Genomic DNA, 27,073 nt, shown 5'->3' with positions numbered 1-27,073 from the left:
CACATGGCTTAAATTCAGAGCATGGAAAATAAAACATTCAAAATGATCTCAATGGGGATAGGAAAAATTATTACATTTTAAAAATGCTACAGCTATTTGGTGTCTACGACTTATGGAGGGTAAATGTCTTTGCTTACTATTAAAGCTATAGTGCTGTCAAATTGTATAGCACTAATAAAGTGTGAATTAATTCAGAGAGGTTGTCAAAAGCCATTTAATGTAATATTATTGAAATTACCCGGCACTGTAGCTACTGCTGAAATGTAGCCATTTAATATTGTCAATAGGATCTTTTTCTAGTCCCGGTGCAGATGCTCAGCTCCAACTCAGTAGTATACTCTCACTTTTAAGTCAGCTCAACACTGAGGGAGTGCTGCACAATCTGATCTGTTGTTTTCTGATTGAGACAAACCAAGGTCCTATCTCACTTTCCAGGTGGATGTAAAATCCCATGACATTGTGAAGTTCAGAAGAGGATTTCTCCCATGTCCTGTCCACCTTCAGTCAACATAATCAAGAACAGATTATCTGGTCATATGGTATTGTTTGTGGGACTTCTTATTTAAAAAAAAACATTCTCGTGATCCTCGCTAGCAGGGCCAGCACTTATTGTCCACCCCTAATTGGCCATAAGAAAGTGCACTGCCTTCTTCAACTGCTGGAATCTTTCTGTTGAAGGTACATCCACTGTGCTTTTTCCCCCCATATCAGATTGATATATGGTTTGTTAGGCCATTTCAGGCTGCAGTTCCACTGCTGCAAATCTAGAGTCATGTGTAGGCGGGGGGTGGGTAAGATTACTTTTCCTGAAGGTCGTTGGTGGACCAGATGGACTTTTACAACACTGGTCATTTCATGATCATTATTAATGAGAGTAGCATTGTATTCCCAGTTTATTAATTAAGTGGAATTATATTGTCCAGCTGCCGTGATGGGATTTGAACTTCTGATTCTGGAGCATTAGCCTGGGCCTCTGGCTTACTGGTATATTACCACCATGTTCCTGTCCCCCAATTTATGCAAATTGTTTACTGCATTTTCTACATTGTAATAGCGACAACAGTTGAAAGATTGCTCGCAAAGTGCTTTTGAGTGCCCTGACGTCATGAAAGGTGCTGGAAGCCTTTCCTTTCCTCATTAAGTTTTTGCCAACACTTCATTGAATTAAATAAAAACACTCCTGGCATTCCAATTCAGAATTGTATCTGATGGGATGGAAAAATGGTGCTTCAATCTATTGGACCACATTTGGTTTCAGTAGCATCTTAACAGAAATACTGGATGTGGTCCAATGTTGTTCTCATGTTGAATGAAATAATGGAGATCAGTGACCACACAATCAATTCAGTCAAATTGGCTAACATAACAGCAGTCAGAATGACAATTTTCCACATTGGGAACGACATTACAATTGTAGCCTCAGGCCCCAGAGAGTGCATATTATCTAGTATTTCAGCCGGAGATTCAGGTCTAATTCAAGTTATTGCAACGCTCTTCGGTTAAGAGAAGGCTTATCTTACATAACCCATCTCAAATCTAGAAATTTATTTCTGCCATTATTTGTCAAATTATATAATTTTAACGAAAGTTTATCCTCAATCTGAATAATTAACTAGCTGTACAACTATAGCATTAGCTCTGAAGGGTATGATTTTTATCGCTGTTTAGCAGTTCTACAAATGGAGTGTTGAGATCTCAACCTGGAACCAGGTTTAAAGTTTCATCTTGTTAAGCCCTCACTGTAGTAAACTTTAGGCAGAATCTTAGTAAAGAAAGAGGAAAGGACTTGTGGGCTGGAATTTTCTGGTTGTTCCCGTTGGCAGGATCTTCCGGTCCCGCTGACGGCGATACCCTACCCCAGGTTCCCCGGCGATGGAGAGTGTAAACAAAGGGAAACCCCTGTTGACAGTGGCAGAACAGAACCCACTGCCGGTCAATGGCAGGCTGCCTCCGCCGCTGCGATACCTCCCAAAATGCTATATAGCCAATGAAGAACTTTTGAAGTATAGTCAGTGTTATAATGCAGAATATTCTGTAGCTAATTTGTATACAGAGCAAGGTCCCATAAAGGCCAGATGATCTGATTTAGTAATGTTGGCTGAAGCATATAAATTAGTTGGAGATTAACCCCCCCAACTCTTCTTCAGAATGGTACCATAGGGTCATTCAGGCCTACCCAAGAGGCAGATGAGGGCTTGGTTTAACATATAATTAAAGTCCTCAAACTTTCTTGATGACTGACACAAATTGTGTTTTTTCTGTTTTAAAGGGTTCTGCAGCTAACTGAATTGGGAAAAATTATAAGAATATAAGAAATATGATCAGAAGTAAACAATGAATCCCCTCAGGCATGCTTCTCCCCCCAATTGATCTTCAACCTAAACTTCACTTTCCTGCTTGATCCCCATATCTCTTGATTCCCTCAGGAGTTCAAGAATCTCAGGCTCAAATTTACTCAATGTCCGAGCTGTCACAGCCCTCTGGAATACAGAATTCCAAACATTCGCAACTTTGAGTGAAGAAATTTTCACCTCAGGCCTCAACGGCCGACCCTTTATCTTGAGATGTCTCCTGGTTTTGGACTCTCCAGCGAAGGTAACAGCCTCTCAGCATTCACCCTATCAAGTCCTCAGAATCAAATTAAACAGCTAAAACAACAAGATTCAGAACAATATGGACAGGACAAGATATATTGCAGTTCTGATCTATCAGGTTTCTTCAATTATTCAAAATGCTTCACAACATTATAGATAATTTCAACTGGTTTGTGCCATATTCAAAGTGTTTTATTTTGTAATTTCGGAAAGTCTCCAGCAAAATGGAGACCAATTATTTGAAATATCATATCTTAAAATTCGGCCACAGAAACCATCAAGTTTCTCAACTGTAGTGAGGTGGTTCGCCCAAGCATACCAAATCACAATTGTAACTGGTTTGATAAAAGTGGTAGGCCGGTTACAGTTGGAGAAGGATGTAAAAACACCAGAACTTACTTTATTTGCCTACCAGGGATTTGAAGTCTCCAAATTAAATAACACGGTTACCTACAAATACCTACTGGCCTATAAACTTGGTTAAACTTGTCACATGCCAATCCATTGAGAAACTACAAACTTAAACACCTAAGCTTGTATATGAAGGCAGTGATAACGCAACCTGATACAGTTGCGTATCAGGTACTGCCACAGGAACTTTAAATGCAGAATTTTGCAACATATGCAAGCTGCAATATGTGGAGGTTGTGTGCACCTAACCATGAATTACATGATAAATAATGCTCCAGAAAAGCATCCATCTTAGTAGGCTTCTGACAGCTTCCCTATTTAAACTTGAATTAACGGTTTAGTTAAATAATTATCCTGCCTTTCTCTATCTAACAAATTGCCTTTATTACCTGCACCGGATACCAACTACACAACTTGGTCGGCTTTCATCAATGCTGCTTTCCCTTCCCATCAATTTCACCTTTCTCTCCTGTACCATTTTTAGCTGGTCCCAAGATGCTTAAGATGGAAGGATTGGAAAGGGGGAAATTTGCATTAGAAAGCTAAAACTAAGAGCAAAAAAGTGGAATAATTTATTTATTTTTAAATACAGTGTATTTAATAATTAGACATTAGTGCTTTATTTAACAAGACAAAAACTGTTGACTTGATGATCGATGTCTCTTTACGGAAAACAAGTAGGTTTTGCGACTTTTATTTTCTAAGCCTTCACAATCTTGTTCTGGATTGCCACTGTACCTAGTTGGGCGGCATAGTGGCACAGTGGTTAGCACTGCTGTCTCACAGCTCCAGGGACCCAGGTTCAATTCTGGCCTTGGGTGACTGTCTGCGTGGAGTTTGCACATTTTCCCTGTGTCTGTGTGTGTTTGCTCCGGGTGTTCCGGTTTCCTCCCACAGTCCAAAGATGTGCGGGTTAGGTGGATTGGCCATGCTCAGTTGTTCCTTAGTGTCGAGGAGATTAGCAGAGTAAATATGCGTGGGGTTACGGGAATGGGGCCTGGGTGGGATTGTTGTCGGTGCAGGCTCGATGGGCTGAATAGCCTCTTTCTGCACTGTAAGGATTCTATAATTCTAGTTAATCTACAGTTGATACCTTCCAACAGAGCCAATCTACCACCTGAATTGTTATTAACTACTATAATATTGATTAGTATTATCATAATCAATTAAATACATGGATTTTTGCAGCCAGTGATGTAGATGTAGAGGAAAAGATTGCAAAGATGATTCTGGATAGGAGCGAAAGTAACTGGGTAGTTGTACTGGGGGACTTTAACTTTACAAATATTGACTGGAAAAGCTATAGTTTGAGTACTTTAGAGGGGTCGGTTTTTGTCCAGTGTGTGCAGGAAGGCTTCCTGACGCAGTATGTAGATAGATCAACAAGAGGCGAGGCCACATTGGATTTGGTACTGGGTAATGAACCAGGCCAGGTGTTAGATTTGGAGGTAGGCGAGCACTTTGGTGACAGTGACCACAATTCAATTACATTTACTTTAGCAATGGAAAAGGATAGGTATATACCAAAGGGCAAGAGTTATAGCTGGGGGAAAGGAAATTATGATGCGATTAGGCGAGATTTAGCTGGCATAGGTTGGGGAAGGAAACTGCAGGGGATGGGCACAACTGTAATGTGGAACTTGTTCAAGGAACAGCTACTACGCGTCCTTGATAAACATGTACCTGTCAGGCAGGGAGGAAGCAGACGTGTGAGGGAACCGTGGTTTACTAAGGAGGTTGAATCTCTTGTGAAGTGGAAGGAGACTTATGTTAAGATGAGACGTGAAGGCTCAGTTAGGGCGCTTGAGAGTTACAAGTTAGCCAGGAAGGACCTAAAGAAAGAGTTAAGAAGAGCCAGGAGGGGACATGAGAAGTCTTTGGCGGGTAGGATCAAGGAAAACCCTAAAGCTTTCTATAGGTATGTCAGGAGTAAAAGAATGACTAGGGTAAGATTAGGGCCAGTCAAGGACAGGAGTGGGAAGTTGTGCGTGGAGTCTGAAGAGATAGGAGAGGCACTAAATGAATATTTTTCGTCGGTATTCACACTGGAGAGGGACAGTGTTGTTGAGGGGAGCACTGAGATGCAGGCTGTTGAACTGGATGGTATTGATGTTCACAAGGAGGAGGTGTTAGCAATTCTGGAAAGGGTAAAAATAGATAAGTCCCCTGGGCCGGATGTGATTTATCCTAGGATTCTCTGGGAGGCTAGAGAGGAGATTGCAGAGCCTTTGGCTTTGATCTTTGTGTCGTCATTGTCTACAGGAACAGTGCCAGAAGACTGGAGGATAGCAAATGTTGTCCCCTTGTTCAAGAAGGGGAGTAGGGACAACCCTGGTAATTATAGACCGGTGAGCCTTACTTCTGTTGTGGGCAAAGTATTGGAAAGGATTATAAGAGATAGGATTTATAATCACCTAGAAAGGAATAATTTGATTAGGGATAGTCAGCATGGTTTTGTGAAGGGTAGGTCGTGCCTCACAAACCTTATTGAGTTCTTTGAGAAGGTGACCAAAGAGGTGGATGAGGGTAAAGCGGTTGATGTGATGTATATGGATTTCAGCAAAGCGTTTGATAAGGTTCCCCATGGTAAGCTTTTGCAGAAAATACGGACACATGGGATTGAGGGTGATTTAGTGGTTTGGATCAGGAATTGGCTAGCTGTAAGAAAACAAAGGGTGGTGGTTGATGGGAAATACTCATCCTGGAGTTCAGTTACTAGTGGTGTACCGCAAGGATCTGTTTTGGGGCCACTGCTGTTTGTCATTTTTATTAATGACTTGGATGAGGGCGTGGAAGGATGGATTAGTACATTTGCGGATGACACTAAAGTCGGTGGAGTTGTAGACAGTGCGGAGGGAAGTGGCAGGTTACAGAGGGACATAGATAAGCTGCAGAGCTGGGCTGAGAGGTGGCAAATGGAGTTTAATGCGGAAAAGTGTGAGGTGGTTCACTTTGGAAGGAGTAACAGGAATACAGAGTACTGGGCTAATGGTAAGATACTTGGTAGTGTGGATGAACAGAGGGACCTGGGTGTCCACGTGCATAGATCCCTGAAAGTTGGCACCCAGGTTGATAGGGTTGTTAAGAAGGCGTACGGTGTGTTAGCTTTTATTGGTAGAGGGATTGAGTTTCGGAGCCAGGAGGTCATGCTGCAACTGTACAAAACTCTGGTGCGGCCGCATTTGGAGTATTGCGTACAGTTCTGGTCACCGTATTATAGGAAAGATGTGGAAGTGTTGGAAAGGGTGCAGAGGAGATTTACCAGGATGTTGCCTGTTATGGTGGGAAAATCGTATGAGGAAAGGCTGAGGGGCTTGAGGTTGTTTTCGTTAGAGAGAAGAAGGTTAAGAGGTGACTTAATAGAGGCATACAAGATGATCAGAGGATTAGATAGGGTGGATAGTGAGAGCCTTTTTCCTCGGATGGTGTTGGCTAGCACGAGGGGACATAGCTTTAAATTGAGGGGTGAGAGATATAGGACAGATGTGAGAGGTAGTTTCTTTACTCAGAGAGTAGTAAGGGCGTGGAATGCCCTGCCTGCAGCAGTGGTGGACTCGTCAACGTTGAGAGCGTTCAAGTGGTTATTGGATAAACATATGGATGATATTGGAATAGTGTAGATTAGAGGGGCTTTAGATTGGTACCACTGGTCGGCGCAACATCGAGGGCCGAAGGGCCTGTACTGCGCTGTAATGTTCTATGTTCTATGTGCAGCTGACCTTGACAAAAATCTGTCCACAAAGATCCAGTTATCTCAGATGTGAATTTCACCTTTCTTGACATTACGGTGAATCAGGGGCCAAGTCAAGGGGTTCTCCAAGCATCCAGCAACAGTGATATCATCAAACAAAATAAGCAGCCAATCACATAGAAGTATTCTCAGACAGCAAAGCAGGAAGTAAAATATATTAATTATTCTTCACTCCTTATTAATTTTACAGAGAGCAAAATAAAGCTTGGAATGTACACATTAGAATCTGAAATATAAACAGCCTAACTTTCTAAAAGAATCTGTGGAATTATCATAACAGAATAATTTGACATTACATAAAATGGAAAATTCATATTTCAAGGTTCGCGAGGTGCTTCGCAAGTAGCTGTGATTTAGTATGCTGCTAAAAATCCAGTTACCTCTCATTAACCACACTTAACTTTTTCAGGAGTTTGTACAGTAATATTGAAACAGAAAAGGGAAACTTCCCATCAGTTCAGTGTTGTTCTATCCTCATCTGAAGCTTCAACAGTGCACCATATGGTGCGGGAGTGAATCACTGACGACAATTTCTGGATTTCCATGTTTTACTATATCTGTGGAAACCAGATGTTGCTGGCAGTTTCTAAGGAGTAACAATGGTGAACGTGAACAGTTCTGTTGCCATAATAATCGCAAAGTCTGAGCCATTAAATGTAGGAATGGAATTAATAAAAATAATTCAAGGAAATTGGATAAGGACAGAAAGCCACAACACTGTCAAACAGGATTGTGGAAAAAAAAATCACTAAAAGGGCTTACAAAAGATTTAAAGAATGGATCTAGACATTTTATCCATTCATATGTTGATATATTTACTACAGACTATTCATGTGGATAATCTGGGAGTTATTCATAACTGGGCTAGGTTCGAAAAGGTAAATTCCCTCATGATCACATTTTGTTGAGAACTCTTGCAAGTTGGAACATTTTTGAATAAACTGCATTTGGTTATGCAATGCAATTTGGAACAAAATGATTTCTCTTTGTTTTAGTACATTCTAATACCTTAGTCAACATTACAGCACAAGATGAAAAAAAGAGAAAAAGTGGATTCTGGTTTGTGAAAACCTGCATAATTGCTCACTCAATTAAGGTCATTATTGCCAATAGATTCTGACAGTTGTACTTCGTCTACACTGCACTGTCACTGTTTTTATTCTATTCTGTATTTCCTTAGCATCACCTCTGACACAAATAAACACATTGTCCTGAGGCTGATTGAATCCGTTCATTCTGAACTAACCAAAGATCGGAGCAAATCACCTTCCTCATAATTAAATACAAAATTAATTAAATGGTTCACTTTAAAATTCTGTAATAGGCAAATGCAAAAATAGTTCCACTATTCCGGGTAATGAAAAAAATGATAGGACAATAAGCATTTAATTGTGAATCTTATTTGTATACCACTGGTTCAAATAAAAAAAATGGAACCAGTATTCCATGGACGGGATTCTCCGGCCATTCATGCTAACAGGATTCTCCTGTCCCACTGCAGTGGACTGAGATTTGATTGAGTGCCAAATTCTCCATCCCCTCTGGTAGCAGAGGCGGGGCGTGACCAGATGGAGAATTCTGGTCCATATTTCATCATCAATCTTGGTCTAGTCTGTGGAGCAGATACTTAGTAACTGAGTTGTAGATTTTTGATTCAAGTCAGTCATCATGTTGTTCCTTTGAGTCCACATTAAAGTTGACAATAGCAGTCTTTTTGGGGTCAAGTTCAATAGTCAACAGTCACTACAACACTCAAACCCATTCACAAATCTACAATTTTAATCACCCTTGCCCTGATTGTGCTTCTGTCAATTAATTTCCAAGGAATAACTAATTCTGGAATAAACACAATGGGTATGGACAAATTGAATCTAAAGATGCAGCTGTAGACACATTTGTAGATATAAAACCCAATTGTTATTTTCCGCAAAGTAAATCATATGATTAGTTTTGAAACTATCCTCCATAATGTGCTGACCTCTGGAAAACATAAGCAGGTACTTTTGATGACTAAACTCAAGAACTAGTTAATAAACTATTATTCAAAATTATCACTCTATCCCATTTATTTCCTTTCGCCAAAACTCCCAATTAACGATTTGCTTCCCTACATTCATATAAACACAAATTAAGCTATTCTTCACAATGCTTCTCCTACTGTCTCCAACTCTCTTTATGTGGTGATCTGCTCTGTTTCATCTATGTCTCCTCCTTCTCCATTACAATCTTGAAACCTTGCTCACTGTCCTATTTATCCTGTTTATTTGCATACACCTATCACCTTAACTCAGGTAAAGGACACCCCAACCTCAGCTATATGGTCCCCCTTACCCAAGAATATGAACAGTTTCTGCTAATACCACACTAAATTTACACAATAAAAGAAAAAATGCTTTTTAAAGAATTTCAACAGAACTATTATATTAATTTACATGATTTATCAATTTCCTAAATGGTTTATTCACTAATTTTAATCATTTTGTGAATCACATAGTCAGCATTTGTCCAAGATGAATACCAGGATTAAAGGCAGTGGTGGGACCTGGGATTGAAATGTGGGGGGGCATCCGATCTTGCAAGCAGACTGCTGATGGAGGCGCCACACCCTTTGTGCTCGAAACATGAGGAGAGCGACTTTCTGGACTTCCCACTGTTCTTGAACAGCTCCCACCATCCTGAAAACTGGGTGAGCCTTTACCCTGTAGCCATACAATTTCTTTCTCTTCAGATAATTCCCTTTCGCAGGCCTCAATTGAATCTATTTCCACTACACTCACAGGCAGTGTATTCCAGATCCTAACCATTTGCTGCAAAAAAGTCACATCCCAATCGCTTCTGTTGCTAATCACCTTAATGTCTTCTAGTTACAATTTGAATTGCACTATGGATGCACACTAGTTAAAAGACATAATTATAGAGCAATTTTTGATTTACTAGTATGCTGTTCTGTGACTGTATAAACTAGCAATGATAATTTTTTTTAGGTTATCTGATAATGACTTTTGGAAGCTAGAATAGAAGCTAGCTATACATCAATATGTACAGATGATCGCTAGGTAACTCCAAACATCAGTTCCTCCCTGGAGTATCATTTGCAGGATATATAAAAAAGGGTTGAAAACTACTGAATTACATGAAAATACAATAACACGGGCATGTAAAAAATCTGCTTTACATACGATACAAGGTCAAATGCAATCAAAATCAATAAGACAGACATAGAACCGCATTGAATATTTTGACTAACATCACAGGGATCTAACCCTTTGCTCTTTTTGATGCCAATGTAAAATCAGGAAGGAATAATCTGCTGTTTTGCTCTAACGTTACAGTTGGAACACTTACCTTGGAAAAGTACCCAACAAGATGACAGCCTTTTTCATCATTTTTAGTCAACACATAGAAAAGAAATGGTTCAACGTCATAGTATAGAGTTTTATGATCCAGAAAAAGCTTGGCTAATAGACAGAGGTTTTGGCAGTAGATCTTGCTGATATTTCCGTCAACCTGTGAATAGAATTAAAGTGTAATGTACAAATTATCTTTCGCCTGCAATACAAAGGAGCTAAATCTTGTTGAAATGTAAATAAGTAAAATTCAGAATGGATATAACTCCTGACACTACTTTGAGGTCTTAAAAATAAAAAAGCTGCTAGAATCACTACCACATCATTATTTTCACTGGTCCACAAGCAACTATTGTCTCTCAATTCAGCATGTCAAAAACTGTTTTTGATGTTTTTTGACTGTTAATCTACTTATCGAGGACATTTATATACAATCACATCACTTAAGCTACGAAACTAGTATGAAATTTTGGGAAATATAAACATAGCTCAGACACAAAGTCAACAGAATATAAATGAGTATTCAATGGCAGCTACCACCAGACATAACTACCCAATTCTAGCTTTTAATAGATGCAACATATTAACCTGCAAATCCTGGAGCATATTTACATTACAAGCAGCATTGGTGTAATTTGAACTTGCGCTAAATGTTGTGGAGTAAGCCTGGCCTGATGCGACTCCAAGGCAAAGTAAGATAAAACTCCCTTCTTTGGGATATCTCATTCAGCTTCTCTTCCGAGTCAGTTAGTCAAATTTACAATGCCACTTTTGTACTTTGAACCAATGTTAATGTTCCAGTCCAAACATGTTCATACTGAAGGAATCAAATTCAGTGACATTCAAATTGAAAAAGAACTTCAATAGCCATATATGAGAAAACTGTAGGTAAATTATTCAATCTTATTTCAATTTTAGTTCGATTAACTCGGAAACTTCATACGGAATTTTACTCTAATTAAAAATATAGGTGAACTGAATTGGTCAAGAAATGGATTGTGTTTATATGGAACCAAATTAGTTTGAATTTGACATTAGAACAGTTTGTAATACAAACCTAAACAACAAGTGTGAATTGTAAGCAGTTTATTAAATGAACAATAGCAAGCCTTGTAACTTAAGATCTACCTTACCTCAAACACAGACAGGTCATTTTTTCGGTATATTTCATTAGCAGGTGGGTGGTACCAGCCACATTTCTTTGTATGCCTTTGCAAAATGTTACGACTCTTCATATATTTCAGGCAAAATTCACATATATAGAGCTTTGGTAGCCTGTAAAAAAGTTTTCAAATAGTGTTTACACCTGAATTCTTCATCACTAAACTGAGAAAAATCACTGGTTGATATGGTTATGCAAGTGGTGAGGAGTAAACAGATTGCAAATATTTTATAAGTTAGTTTTCATCTTAGTACTTGAATAACAGGATATTTATTAATTCTGCTGCAGGTTCGATGTATTTTCATTGTTCCATAAGGGCCCTAATGGTTTGACAGGTAGAAACATACTACAGCTGATTGAACAAAGTAACATCTTAAATCTTGCTGTGTCTCCATATCTGAAAATTGAAATTGTATCAGAAGAATTTTAAGGTGGACTTGTTGCCAATTTAAGATTGGTTCTTGAAGATCCGAGAATTGTTATTGCAGGGCTCCTACACGCAGCATTTGGAGACAAGATAGCGCATTAATTACTAATATGCTTGTCTTTTTTAGCAGTAGCATTGGCAGACTGTTCTACCAAGATCAGCACATCTCACGACATGAGCAGCGAAAGGGGGCAAGAACAGTTTAAGTCTGGATATCAGAAGTCACATTTCAGCTTTGCAAAGAAATGTATGGCACTGTCCTGAACAAGTGCCCTGTGCATCATTTTGGAATTGTTCAGTATATACTTTGACAGCTCACCACTTCAAATGTTAAGAAAATATTAGAGTGTAAAATGGTGCAGACAGTTATATATGTCTAGAAAACAGCAGTGTATGGTGAGCTTATGAACACTGTACAGCATGTTGTATTAGCTCCAATCTTTTGATAAACTTAACAATATATTAATATTTTATTGTTACACTACCAAGCTAATAGGGGTTAAATCCTGTTTAGGTCACTTCCTATTTAACTAAGGCACAAAACTGATTTACAGTAAACTATTTCAGCACATTTATCAAGTAAACATAATGCAAGTCAATCACGATTCAGTGAAATGAACTAAGACTGATATTATGTATTATATTGATTGCACATGCTTTAAATAAAGATACACAGTGCAGTTTACTAGGTACTTGCCTTCAGTTGAGAAAACAAAGTTGTATTAATCATCAGACTATATTAATATACATATGAAACACCCCCACAAGTTCACTAAAAGAATATATTTAATGGAATATTACCTTGCATACTCTTGTGGATATGGTGAAGAATACCAAGTATGGACCTCATATTTCCCAAATTCAATTACAGATGGGTACCGGCCATGTGTGTCAACAGTAGTAACAATTCCTGTTTTCTGTTGAGTTAATTGGCAAGATTAAAGGAAATGAATTAGTTGTAAAAATATCCAGAAAAGCCAATAAGGTTTTTCATACTTAAGGGAGAAAATGTATTCAACAAGTCCAACCACAGCTATGGGTCTTCTCTAAAATGCTAACTTTCCTAAAATTTAACTCAAAACTAGCCACTTGTGCATTTTTTTTTCCAATATCAAGCCGTGTCTTTGTACACATGCTGGTTTTAAAGTCCTAATTTTAGAATCAAATTTGAGCCCAAAATGTATTTTTTAAAATGATAACAAAAGCATTTTCCTTGATCAATGGTCATAAATTCTACATAACTTGGAAACTTGGCAATGGCAGCTCAGTGGTGCCAGTCTTGCACTAATAAATTAAATATTAAAAACATCATTTCAGAACTTCACTTAAAACTGTTAGTATCTTCCCAGCAACAAGAAAAAAAATGGTCACCATGGGGCGGAATTTTACTGGCACGTCCACCTGAGTTTTGTACGATCCCATCCGAGGCCAACGGAGAATGCTGTTCTCCGAGCCTCGTCCGCCCCCGGAATGGGGGTGGGCAGCCAGTAAAATTGCAGCCAATATATCTGAATAAGTACTTGCTTTCCTTTTGTTCCTCAATTAGATTACACAGCTCATTGCATTGATCTAAGTTATATTTCAGCAATGTGAAAACAATGAGATACCACCATCTATCCTGTTTTTATTGCAGTATGTATTTTCTAAATTAGTACAATGAAGGAATATTGAAGATGGGAAGCGAGAATCACTTTTGATCTATTCTCAACAGTTGCACCACAGGGGTAAAGACACACTTTTATAATGTTAGGTTCCAAAAATGATTACAGCCATCTTGCTGAGGAATTAAGCCATTATGGTAACAGCTTGGCATCTGGGACCAACAACAATAGCAACATCAGTATCCAATATGACCGAGGACTTTAACACAGCATCACATTGTGTGAAGAACGTTTAAAAAAAAGGTTATGAAAATATTGCCACCAGGATAGATACTCTGGAGGTGTTAGGGGAAATGATCCACAATCTTATGGATGATAATGAAAAACTTATGCATTTTAGACCGTGGAGAACACTTTTCTGCAAGCAGCTTTAGATGGACTGAGAAATGGATTTAACTCTGATAAGTACGGGGTTTAAGTACTTGGGCAGGACCAAAACCAACTATATTTAATATTTTACACAGAACAGAAATGAAATCAATTGAGAGAGAAAAGGTTCTTGAGTTATAATTCATAATTTTCCACTTCCATTTAGGCTGTTAGCCTTTACGAACAGGACTACGGAATATAAAACAGAACATGCCATGTGTCCTTGTGCAAGACCATGGATTTTTGATGTGTTTTTGTGCATCTCGGATGTGTCCGCTTCTGGGGTGGGGGTATCAACCCACACTACTTCAGGCAACATGGCTGTGTGGGCCTGGCTTGATGGACTAAATGGACTTTTGCTGTCTGTTATTTTCATTTGTCTGTATCACCGAGTTTTGGATGCAGTCAAATAAGATGACTTTAACTTTGAAATGAGCAACTGAAGAAAGTTCAGGCTCACCTACAATTTGATGTCACCCAAGCATGCCAATAGAATCAAAGAAAATAAAGTTTATAAATTTAAAAATTAGGACAATACAAAATCTTTCATCAAAGTGTTCATCTGTTCAACACAAAGCACTGTGCAGTCTTCAGTTCCCAATTAATTTGATTAAAACATCCAATACAAGAATGCAACATCGCATCCATCTACTTCTCATTGCTATCCAAGTTCCAAATCTAATTTCCTTATTTTCTAAACCACATCATCCGCATTAATGATTCAGTAGACCGTTATAATTTTTAAAAAATAAGTAATCAACATAAATTGTAGATAATTGAACGTTCTTCATTTACCTTTGGAAGATTTGCAAACATCATTGATATAGCCATTTCATAGAATCCCTTCAGTGCAGAAGGAGGCCTTTTGGCCCATCGAGTCTGCACCGACCACAATTCCATATAGGCCCTATCCCCATAACCCCACATATTTACCCTGCTAGTCCCCCTGGCACTAAGGGGCAATTTCGCATGGCCAATCAACCTAACTTGCACATCTTTGGACTGTGGGGAGAAACCGGAACACCCGGAGGAAACCCACGCAGACACGGGGAGAACATGCAAACTCCGCACAGTGGACTGAGGCTGGAATTGAACCCAGAACCCTGGCGCTGTGAGGCAGTAGTGCTAACCACTGTGCCACCCCTTCAGATCAATTAAGATTTCCAACCTGAATTTCCTCAGTTTTTAGCACACCCTCTTCCTGTTTCCTCAGAATATTACAATTATTCTGAAATAAGTTTCTGAATAATTTATGTTCTAAACCAATTGAAAGCAATAGCATGACTTGAAAAATTCATACTGGATAAACAATAAATCTCATTCTAACATTAAAAACAAAGTAACTTGCTAATGATATTTCATTATATAAAATTATTTACAAGAAAAAGAATTGAGCTGTCATCCAGTCAAGAGAAATCTGACAAGCAAGTCACAATTTTAAATACAGCAACCAATATTTTTTACCATTGGTGCAAATATATGCAACGTAATGAATGTAATAAAGTTATGATAAATCCATTTGTATTAACTTCTATGTGAAGTAGTCATATTAGACTCAATTGATGGTGGAGCAGGCAAAATAATTTGATCAATTCATAATCCCAACTTTCAAATCTTTAACAATTTCATAGTCATATTTCAATTTGGCTATAAATTCAGCCTTAACAATTACAAGTTTGTTCCATGTTAAATGCTATTGCGCCAACATTATCAAATAAACTTGTATCTTTAAACAATTAATGGAATAAATTGTTTTGATCAAGAAACCCGAATGTTGTTGGCTTCTGTTTCACTGGAAACATCTACAACACTTGCTCAGATGAAGTGGGCGTCACCATGTTAAGCTCCATATACCATGGATGGGTAAGTCATCCATGTTGTAAATCTCTTAGGCTCCCTCTAACATTCTGCAGAATATATCATGATTGCCCCTTCCCGCATCTTCCTCATCTTCAGTCCATTCAATCAGGGGTCAGACAGTCAAAGGACATACTCAGCATCTTTTACTTGCAGTGATTAAATAAAATAATAATTTAATCAATCCTTGGGAAAGTAAGATTGCTAGCACCAGCAATAAAATAATCATGTGCAAGTCATTGAATTGCCAGATTTCTCCATTTCTAGGAATTAGAAGTGTGACATGGACCTTTTGTATACAGCAGAGTTTGGTATCCACAGTATCAGGTCATTCAGCCCAAAATCTGCATGCTGCACAAAGCCTCTGCCTACCCAGCTTCAGTTAACCCCATGAACATTTTCTCCTATTCTTTTCTCCCTTAGGTTCACCCATCATTCCCCTAAATGTATCTACCCTAGATTGCGGCATACAAGTTGATTCAGTGTACAAGATAAACCTTTTGTTCCACCCCAAAAATCATGTTTATGCATACACTTGACGAATAAATTGACCCCTTGCCCCTTTTCAGCCATGAAATGTCACACTCACATTAGTCGTCAGCATCCATTTTCCAACCCACAAATGCATGTTTTACTTACCAGCACCTGGTAACTGGGTGCAAGGGATCAAGCAGGCAATATGAGTAGTGTTGTGAAGATACATGGAGGCTTAAGGCACACTTACACAAACAGAACAGGCCCCACATAGTGAATGATAAACATGGTGACCACTCCACACTGGTTGTTCACTTTTATTCTCGCCGTGCAAGTCAACCTCCATTTGAGGTGGAATTTCAGGGCTTCAAAGATCAACTTATATGCTGAAATCGGTGGTACGTCAGTCACTTGAATTATGCTTTGTGGTAGCAAGTTCAACGGTCTACCCATTCACTGGATAAAGATATTACACCTGAGCCACTGTTGGAATGGTTGAAACTTGGTTAAATTTATGCCTTTTGTTCTGGTCCACTCAACTGGAAGTATCTTCTCTACTTCATCCTACCACATCCTTTCTTAATCTTGAATTCCTCCATCATGGTATCCCTCATTCTGTAAAGAGTTCCAGCCTCCAATCTTTCTCCCATAGGTACAACCTTTCATTTTTGCTAAGTTCTTAGTAAATAATTGTTACACTGTCGCCAACGTTTCTATATCTTTTTACACTGTGGAGCCCACAATGCTTCAAATATGGCCTAACCACGGTTCAATACCAGTTTAATGTAACTTTTCAATTCAATCCTAGAAATGAGTCCCAGTGCTCTGTTTGCTTTTTATTTAAAAAGTAGCCGTATGATTTTATTTAGAAAGTGGTCTATGATTCTATGAGGTTAATGCCAAATAAGGTATTAACCTCATAGAATCATACAGTGCAGAAAGGAGGCCATTCAGCCCATCTAGCCTGCATCGACAACAATCCTACCCAGGCCCTATCCCTTTCCCTGCAACCCCACATATTTACGCTGCTAACTCCCTGACACTAAGGGGCAATTTAGCATGGTCAATTAACCTAACCCACACATCTTTGGACTGTGGGAGGAAACCTGAGCCCCCACAGGAAACCCACGCAGACACAAGGAGAACGTGAAAACTCCACACAGTTGGGATTGTTTGGAACTGTTTAAAGTAATGGTACTGTATAATGCCATTGCCTTATTGAAATATACTTCTATTTTACTTTATTTTTATTTCTTAGTAAACATTCACTTTGTTACATAATCACAAGAAATTGGGGACATCATTTCAGGATTACAAATCTCTCCTCACACTATACAAATTGCAAACACAGCTGAAGATAGTTGTTTCAAATTTCCCTTCTGGGATTTGGACAACTCAGCATTTACCAACAGTCGTGCTCTTAATAGTTGTCACACAGTCAAGGCGGCTTGTGTTTCTCCAGGTTCACTTATGTCCCACAGTTGGAAGCTAGTTTGCATGTCTAAAGAATAATCTTTCCAGATACCTCCCAGGTAGGTCTGCATAAGCCAATCAAATGAGAGGCAAGTAGGCCAAGTAAAAGCAAAAATTGGCAGTTATTGGGCAGAATTGTTTTACAAATAACATGAGTGCAAAGAATAATCTAAAGGACTTACTTTTGGTATTTTCTTGTCAATTTAAATTATACAAAACTTATTGTTTAGTTCTGGCACCACCACCTTAGGCAAAATGTCAGGGCAATCACAATGAATTTCTGCTAAGGAAGTCATTCAAGTATTTGTTTCAGTATAGTTTTCAATTCCCATGCCCTTTTAAAGACCATGAAAAATGAATAAAACTTGCATATCCGCTCAACTCTTGGCATCTCTTTATTCTGGGAGTGTAACACATTGTTGTGAGGAATGGCTGCACAATCTGACTAATGATGCTTCTGGCCTGTGGGACAAACTTTATGTGATGTTATTCTGTGAGCAAGGACTTCCCCTGAAATGAACGAGTGCCAGATACTTGGCTGTCTGATTTCAAGATAAGTGCAAGTTGTTTGAAGTTAGAAAGCCAGCATAACTGACCAGGGTTACAAGGACCAGTAAAGAGCACACTATTGTAGCTGGTCTTGAGATCAGGACTGCAAAAAGAAATTGAGGCCTGCAGTGAATGAGGCCAAATCTCAGGGGAAAAAACTACCAAATAAGGCAGTCTGCATTAAAGGGCAACTCAAAGACAGTAACTATCATTCCTACTTAACATTTCAGTAATTCAAGAACAGCATTAATCTGATCCAAATTAATAGCTATTCATTTATATTTTACTCTCCAGATCTGCCTCATTGGTACAGCTAACAAGTGTTTATTTTCTAGACAGACAATTCAAGTGAACTTATCGATCTAATGCCTATGTGATTGACAAATTGATGTTAATATCCAGCATAAATTTAAGAATTATCCAATTAATCCACAAACATAAGTGGAGGGTTTGGCTGTTAACTGAAAGTAACAAAATAACCTCTGAACATCAGTAGGGCAAGCTGACCTACAAAATCAAAAATTGTTAACATATTAAGGAAATGTACACAGAAATGGAAGGTTTTGCTGTTAATATGTATTGAAATCGTATGTGGCAAAATAAGTAAAAATACTTAGATAAATCCTTGCAAGAGTAGTAGGCTTATAAGCTTACGAACAGAAAAGACAACCCTAAAACCGTCAGTTTTCATTACAAAACAAGACTATAAGGCTTGCTGATAGATGATAATTTCAAATTCTATCATTATTACATTTGCTTGGCATAAAGCAACATAACTGGTCTTCAGTGGTAATCTAGAATGGAGCTCACATCATGAAGCAGCAATCAATTAGATTAAAAAATCAGTAATTGTATATTGCTATTCTTGGCAAATATAACCCCAGAGTTTCCTTCTTGGATGCAACCCGGAAGTTAAACATGAGCAATGTTGGATCCATTTTACCCATGGGAGGATAATTCCATTAGACCAAGCCCAAACTTAAAATGACCACAAGTGTAAACAATTGGAACTCAAGGAAAGCACCGAACCCACAGAGTAACTTCCATACTTGAAGAAATACCAGTGCCAATTAATTGAACCTGCAACTGGGGAACCTTTCCAAATTTTAATACGACTCATACTTGTGCCATAAAAATCCATTCGACAAAGCTAAAAAACAGAACAAACCGTGAAGATATCCTTTTTCATCAACGGTCAAAAAAATTGAACTTGAACACAGAAGAATTACTTTCTTTCTTGCTGCAACTGGAAAGCGGTTTGCAATGCTAACAGACTTCCACAAAGTTGGAGGATACTTGCATATAGGTGTGGCCAACTTTTATTCAGAGATTCTTATGGAGAAAGAGTTTGACAGAGAGAAGTAGAAGACTGAGGTGACTTGGGAGGTATTGCAGTTACTCTGTAACTCATTTGAGCCCAGAATTCCACAATTTTGTAAGCCACCTGACTGGTTTCTACCTAGGTTCCATGTCTCTCTGGATGCTTATACAGAGGAAACTCCATACCGTATTGTGGAGTTTCCGGACAGTCCATGTACAGAACTACAAGGACCAAACAATATTAAAGTAGCACAACAACCAACAACTTTGAATTTCAAGTATCTTTGCTATTGTGACATTAGATTCAAATTCTCAACACAACCTTCAAGGATGGAATGTGATAAAAGAGGGATTTTAGTTGGATTCCCTTTTAGGTGCTGAATGTTGTTATTTGCTATCGAGATACACATAGACAGGCATTCTGATTAGATATTCTTTGACTAGTAACCATTATTGAAGCAGGTTCTTTCTAAAATAGAGAAACAAGGGTGAAAGACCAAGCTCAGTGGTGCAGAACATCACCAGACTAAAAGAATAAAAAAGATAAAAACAAAGATAAATCGGTGAATTCAAACTTGTGTTCCACAGCCTGAAGATTTTAAAGAGGAAGGAAATATCGAGATCAGTTTTGAGTATCTGGAAAAGAAAGAGTTAGAATGGGCAATTATGTTATTCAGTCTTAATTTGAACATATTGAAAGAACAACAACAGATGTGCACCAACACACCACCTTCCATGAATGCAGGACATTCTGATGAAGTGTTTTTTAAAGAGCAGTCACTGTTATACTGTAAGAAACCAATTTACACAGGGTAAGGCCCACAAAGAGGAATGTGAAAATAACTGGATGGTCTGTTTTTCAGTCATGTTGGTTCGTTGATAAATATTGATCAAGACATCAGTCAGAACTCCCTTTCACTTCTTTAAACAGTGCCATGGGATCTTGTATATCCACCAAGAGAGCAAATAATGTCACAATTTAAACCACCAAAAGATGGTTCCTCTGATAGTGCAGTTCTTGAGGGAGTGTTGCACTGTCATGTCAGCCTAGAATATGTGCTCAAGCCCCAAGGTGGGACTTGATGCCATGGCTGACGCATTTTTCTGCATCCCAGGAAGTATAACTATCCATTTGGAGCATGGGAAGGAAAGAAAAGGCTTAAAGGTGAACTGACAATACCGACAACGTTGGAGATAGAAAGTTTTTAAAAAGTTGGGAATGAAGAAATGGCAAGCTTGAGATACAAAGTTCAAGCACCCAGTTAGCAGAAGAAAATATTCCTGCATCTTCCCTCGGACGCAGGGGTTTGTTAGAAAAATCATCCTGAGTAGTGGTGGAAGGGGGTGTCATCTTAGATTTTGTATGTAAACCAGTGGTGAGGGAGGCATATGCAGCTACCTGGAGTATGGGGCCCCACACAGTTTTGTTTGGTTGGTCTCAATTTTCACACATTTAGTAAAGCGCACAGCCAATTAGGAGTCCTACAGCAGGTGAACTGCTGCTGCAACAAAGGAAGCCCTCTATGTAAGTGGATGAGAAGCAAGTGTTTAGGTGAATAAGGCAGTGGTGCAGCATTTCTGTAAGCATGTTTCATTCTATTGGATCCCGTTTCAGTTGCAGCTCTGCTTCTGCTTCATGTTCTTTATCACCAGAGTGGGATTCCCAAAATGTCTCATGAAGAAATAAGTGCGATGTCAGTGGTTTAAGAATTCAGACACGTAGCAGCAATTACACACACACTTTGAAATCATCCAAGGTGAAAAGACACAAACTAATGTAAAGAAAATATCACAAAGTTTTATGTAGATTTACCTAGGTAGGGGTCCTTTTAAATAATTGAAGGAATTGGACACCTCCCAGCTGCTACTTTTGATGGGGGCTGGATGGGAGCAGGAGGTTGCGGTTCAAATGTGAAGGGAAAGAAAAATGCTATTGGTGCTTCTAAATGCACCATTTGACCCCAATTTGCACATATCTTTGAGACTCCTGCCTGTAGCCAAGATGGCAATCCGCCCAAAAATTCTGAAAATGCTAACTTGGTGGCAAGTCATTAACTTTTATTGGTTGTATAATTCTGGTCTTATTAGCCCCACCTTAAGGCATAAACAAAACAGCAGAAAATCCTGTATAGTGTTTCAAATTGTTGAGGGGGATAGTAAATGTTTGGCAAGAAAGTGGAAATGGAGTCTCCTGGAAGCAGCCTTATTAATGCAGATGTGAAAACTCCACTAAAGTCAGAGATGGTAAGGCTGATAATGTTGGTACGTAAAGAAGCAATCAAGGACCAAAGAGGTAGCAGCTCTTGGGTAGTCTTGTAAGTGATAAGAATAAGCTGCATCTTCGAGGAAACAAAAGAAATTTGAACCGAGATCAAGATTTAGAGATTTTGTTACTGCATTTTAAGAAGAGATTGTGTGCACATGCACACCAAGGTACACAATCTGAAAGAAATAAACATAAAGTGGAATTACCAGCAGGAGAGAGGATAAGGTTGTGTAAAGAATGGGGATCATGACTTTTTTTTTTCCATTCATGGGACATGGGTGTCGCTGGCTAGGCCGGCATTTATTGCCCATCCCTGGTTGCCCTTGAGAAGGTGGTGGGGAACTGCCTTCTTGAATCGCTGCAGTCCATGTTCTGTGGGTTGATCCACAATGCCATTAGGGAGGGTACTCCAGGATTTTGACCCAGCGACTGCAAAGGAACGGCAATATATTTCCAAGTCAGGATGGTGAGTGGCTTGGAGGGGAACTTGCAGGTGGTGGTGTTCCCATGTATCTGCTGCCCTTGTCCTTCTAGATGGAAGTGGTCGTGGGTTTGGAAGGCGCTGTTTAAAGATTTTTGGTGAATTGCTGCAGTGCATCTTGTAGATAGTACACACTGTTGCTACTGAGTGTCGGTGGTGGAGGGATTGAATGTTTGTAGATGTGGTGTCAATCAAGCGGGGCTGCTTTGCCCTGGAGAGTGTCAAGCTTCTTGAGTGTTGTTGGAGCTGCACCCATCCAGGCAAGTGGGGAATATTCCATCACACTCCTGACTTGTGCCTTGTAGATGGTGGATAGGCTCTGGGAGCCAGGAGGTGAGTCATTCGCCGCAGTACTCCTAGCTTCTGACCTGCTCCTGTAGCCACTGTGTTTATGTGGTGAGTCCAGTTGAGTTTCTGGTCAATGGTAACCCCAAGGATGTTGACAGCGGGGGATTCAGTGATAGTTACACCATTGAATGTTAAGGGGTGGTGGTTAGTGTGTCTCTTATTGGTGATGGTCATTATCTGGCATTTGTGCGGCGTGAATGTTATTTGCCACTTGTCAGCCCAAGCTTAGATATTGTCCAGATCCTGTTGCATTTGAACATGAACTGCTTCAGGATCTGAGGAGTTGCAAATGGTGCTGAACATTGCACAATCAGTGAACATCCCCACTTCTGACCTTATGATGGAGGGAAGGTCATTGGTGAAGCAGCTGAAAATTGTTGGGCCTAGGACATTCCCCGGAGGGACTCCTGCAGAGATGTCGTGGAGCTGAGATGACTGACCCTCCACAACCGCAACCATCTTCCGAAGTACCAGATATGACTCCAACCAGCGGAGAGTTTGCCTCCTGATACCCATTGATTCCAGTTTCGCGAGGGCTCCTTGATGCCACATTCGGTTGAATGCAGTCTTGATGTCAAGAGCTGTCACTCTCACCTCATCTCTGGAATTCAGCTCTTTTGTCCATGTTTGAACCAAGGCTGTAATGAGGTCAGGAGCTGAGTGACCCTGGTGAAACCCAAACTGGGCGTCACTGAGCAGATTATTGCTGAGCAGGTGCTGCTTGATAGCACTGTTGATGACCTCTTCCATCACTTTACTGATGATCGGGCTGATTGGGCGGTAATTGGCTGGGGTTGGATTTGTCCTGCTTTTTGTGTACAGGACATACCTGGGCAATTTTCCACATTGTTAGTAGATGCCAGTATTGTAGCTGTACTGGAAGAGCTTGGCTAGGGGAACGGCAAGTTCTGTTCATGACTAATATGAATAGATTGGGGAACAAATCAGAGATTTGGCAAATTTCATTAATAATGGAAAACAAGCAGCATTCAGCCAAATTTAAATTTGACTCTTATTTTCACACCTGTTTTGAGTTTGAAATGTTTGACAGAATTAATACTGCTCACCCATTAGACAAAACAATATTCCCCGTCTGTGTTAATATCACAGTTGATTTCAGATTACAAGAAACTCAGGCCAGACCTGACACACGCTGATCTGTTTAATTGCTCTGGCTGACACCTAAAATTACATTTTTATGTGGATTTTGGAACAATTTAATTCATTCCTATCATCTTGCATTTGTATCACTCTTTTGGGTTGACGTAGCAAAGAAACCACAATAACTAAAGAAGAAAGGAAACTTGTAAATTCGTTCTAAAATTAGAAACCCAGGAGGCAAGTTGATCAAACTAAGTACGTGAGCTTAGGACAGACTTTTAAAAAATCATTAAAAAAGAATTAGAACAAACTGGAGTGCAACATTGTGATAAAGAACGCACTGGCAACAATTAGCATACTGTTACACAGAAGTGGTCTGTAAAAAGATTTGTGCACATTGCTCTGTCTTTTTCAACTTTCTGATTTGAAGTAATTATGTTATACACGAGGAAAAAAAATCATAACATGGACAGTCCTTATCAGGCTCGAAAATGTGAGAAGGCTTAAGTGGAAGCAGATTGATAATCTAATGCATCTTCTAAGAAAATGAAGTCTTAATATGAAAATATTTCTCATATTTGAAAAACTAAAGATTGAAAAAGACATTGAAGATGTATGGATGTTACTTATATTTCTGAAACTTCACAAAATGCATACACAAGGTCGAAAGATAAAATTTTGAGAATAATTAGTGTAATAGTCAATTTCATTTATTAAATTTGAAGTGCAATAGGTTATTTTGTGAATAGATTATTTTGGGTGTAATGGATACCCCAAGTTGTCAGCTGTGAAGGAACTCCTTACCATTTCTCCATCTATCAAAATACTGTCTCCTGATCACTGGTTACCTTGTGGTACAAAAACAACACAGGTCTTTGCTCTTGAAGCAAAAGAAATCTGTGGTTTCATTATATTCTGACAGTGCTCAGTTCCATACCTCAATCTCTACCAGTTATAAAGTAAATAGCATAACATTATTTGTCCATTTAGATTGAGGACGTTAGTGAAGGAAAGCAGCTTTTGCAGCAATAGGAAATTAATGAGCCTCAACAGTTTTGCAGATCTGGACAGCAATTCTTCACAACCACCAACATTTCCAGGTAGCTAACAGATATGCACCAGGTCGAAATCCTTATATGCGCTCACTGAAAAAAGTGTAAAGCAGACTAGAAACGGAAATGAAGTACAACAGTTCCTTAAATAGAATTATTCACTCGCATCTAAACATTCATTCTTACTTCACCATCAATCTGCTTACATCAAATGCAACAATATGGCATTTGAAGTTAAGGTCGGAAGACAGAAGTACAGAGAGGGTCCATTTGCACATTCTCCAAATGCAGTTCATCGAATGTATAGCAGAAAACCAGTGTATTTGGCCAATGTTTATGCTCCACTTGAGTCTCCTCCCACTTATCTTTCAATGCTAACCATATAACATGCAGCTGAGGGACTGGAGAGGGTGGAGGAAAAGACAGTCGAGGGCCCAATCCTCTCACTGGGACATCATTTTGCCTGATCTGTCCTCCTGACACATACCCACAAAAAGAAACTTCAAACTTTCAAAGAGCAGAAAATGGAAAAAGATTAAGGGCAGAATTTTCCTGTCCTGCCCACCATGGGAATCGAGCAGGTGAGGGGCGGACAATGGGAAGGTCCGTTGACCTCGGACAGGATTTTACGCTTTCGGGACAAGCGAGGCCGTAAAATCCTGCCCTATGTCTCTATAATTAAACGGGTAGGTGATGGGGCCTCATGCTGGAGGCCATCGGTTAATGTTCATCATTAAATAGAAGTTGTCTGCATTCCACTACCCAACCTCTCTCCAACTAAACTCTGGATAATAAAGGTGACTTGATGATTGCAGAGTGCTCAGTACCATTTGTGACTCCTCAGACACGGAAGAAGTCTAGGTCAATATGTAGCAAGACCTGGACAATGTTCAAGTAATATGCAGGCAATGACCATCTCCAACCAGAGAGAATTGAACCTTCTCCCCAATGCAGAATCCCTCACCATCAGAGGGTTACTCCCAGAAACTTAACTGGAGCAACCATATCTTCGTTGTGGCTACTACAGCAGCTCAGAGGCTGGAATTCTGTGGTAAAGGTGACACAGTGGTTAAGCACTGCAGCCTCTCAGCGCCAGGGACACAGGTTCTATTCTGGCCTTGGGTCACTGTGTGGAGTTTCCATGTTCTCCCAGAGTCTGTGTGGGTTTCCTCCAGGTGCTCCAGTTTCCTTCCACAGTCCAGAGATGTGCAGGTTAGGTGATTGATTATGCTAAATGCATGGGATTACGATGGACTGAATTACCTCCTTCTGCACTGTAGGGACTCTATGGTTCTAAGGTGAGTAACTCACCCTCAATTTCTCCAAAAGTCTGTCCCATCTACAAAGAACAAGTCAGGAGTGCGACGGAATACTCTCCGCTTGCCTGGGTGAGTGCAGCTCCAACAACCCTCAGGTGGACACCATCTAGGACACAGCAGCCCACTTGATCAGCACCCCGACCACCACCTTAAACATTCACTCCCTCCACCACCAATGTACAATGGCAGCAGTATATATTGTATGCACAATGCACTGCAGCAATTCTCCGAGGCTCTTTCGACAGCACCTTTCGAACCCTCGATCTTTACCAAAAACGAGGATAAGGACAGCAGAGGCATGGGAACATCACCACTTGCAAATTCCCCTCAAAGCCATACACCATTCTGATTTGGAACTATATTGCTGCTCTTTCACTGACGCTGAAACTTAATTTTACACCTCCCTGCATAATAGCATGGTGAGCGTACTTAAACCAGATGTAGTTCAGAATGGCAGCTTACCACCACCGTCTCACAGGCAATTAGAGATGGGCAACAAATGTTGGCCTTGCCAGTGATGCCCACAGAACAGAAAATTGGAATTTGGTAATCCTAATTCAGTCCACTACCTAACAACTTAATGAAGTTAGCTTTTTGAACCATAATGTTTGGCAGGTCATTGCTTTACACTCGTCAAAACTGCAAAATTGTAAGTACCTTTGATACATGTGGAGTAAACAGGAATATTTTGAGGGATTGGAACAAGTCGATAGAATGATAATTATTGGCATACCATAAAACGTTTTTTTGTTATTTCTACTTAAATAGTAATAAGGCGGCAAAGTCTAATATTCATATTCTGACAATCTCCAGGATTTAGTTGCTACTTCTCACTGAACGTATAAATAGGAACTAAGAGCTCTTGCAAGTAACGGACACTTTATTAAAACTATAATGTTCAAAGCACAACCCTAATTTGACAATTAAAATTTAATTGCCATTTTTTAATTAACATCAGGGCCATAACAATCAGACAGTTCTACTGATGACATTGTTGTCTGAGCCTTAGGAATGTTCCCTTCATTCGCATCTTTTTAGCTTATGGCACCATCCTAGTGAATAATAAAAATTAAACAAGGGAGAATTTAGCAAAGCTTTACAAAATTTGAGG

At 39.4% G+C, this 27,073-nt stretch overlaps 1 protein-coding gene across 1 annotated transcript in view; it reads right to left on the bottom strand.

Moving 5' to 3' along the window:
• kat6b (K(lysine) acetyltransferase 6B) overlaps positions 1 to 27,073 on the bottom strand; it is a 165,382-nt gene that overhangs the window by 30,233 nt on the left and 108,076 nt on the right. The window contains exons 9-11 of the mRNA XM_078199592.1: positions 12,494 to 12,609; positions 11,237 to 11,378; positions 10,102 to 10,263 (exon numbers count right to left, since the gene is read on the bottom strand). Coding sequence (XP_078055718.1) covers positions 10,102 to 10,263; positions 11,237 to 11,378; positions 12,494 to 12,609 — 420 coding nt within the window. The remainder of the gene's footprint in view (positions 1 to 10,101; positions 10,264 to 11,236; positions 11,379 to 12,493; positions 12,610 to 27,073) is intronic.

This window comes from Mustelus asterias, chromosome 28 (genome assembly GCF_964213995.1).
Source record: "Mustelus asterias chromosome 28, sMusAst1.hap1.1, whole genome shotgun sequence".
NCBI classification, from domain to species: Eukaryota; Metazoa; Chordata; class Chondrichthyes; order Carcharhiniformes; family Triakidae; genus Mustelus; species Mustelus asterias.
This window is presented reverse-complemented; position numbering and strand designations above follow the sequence as displayed.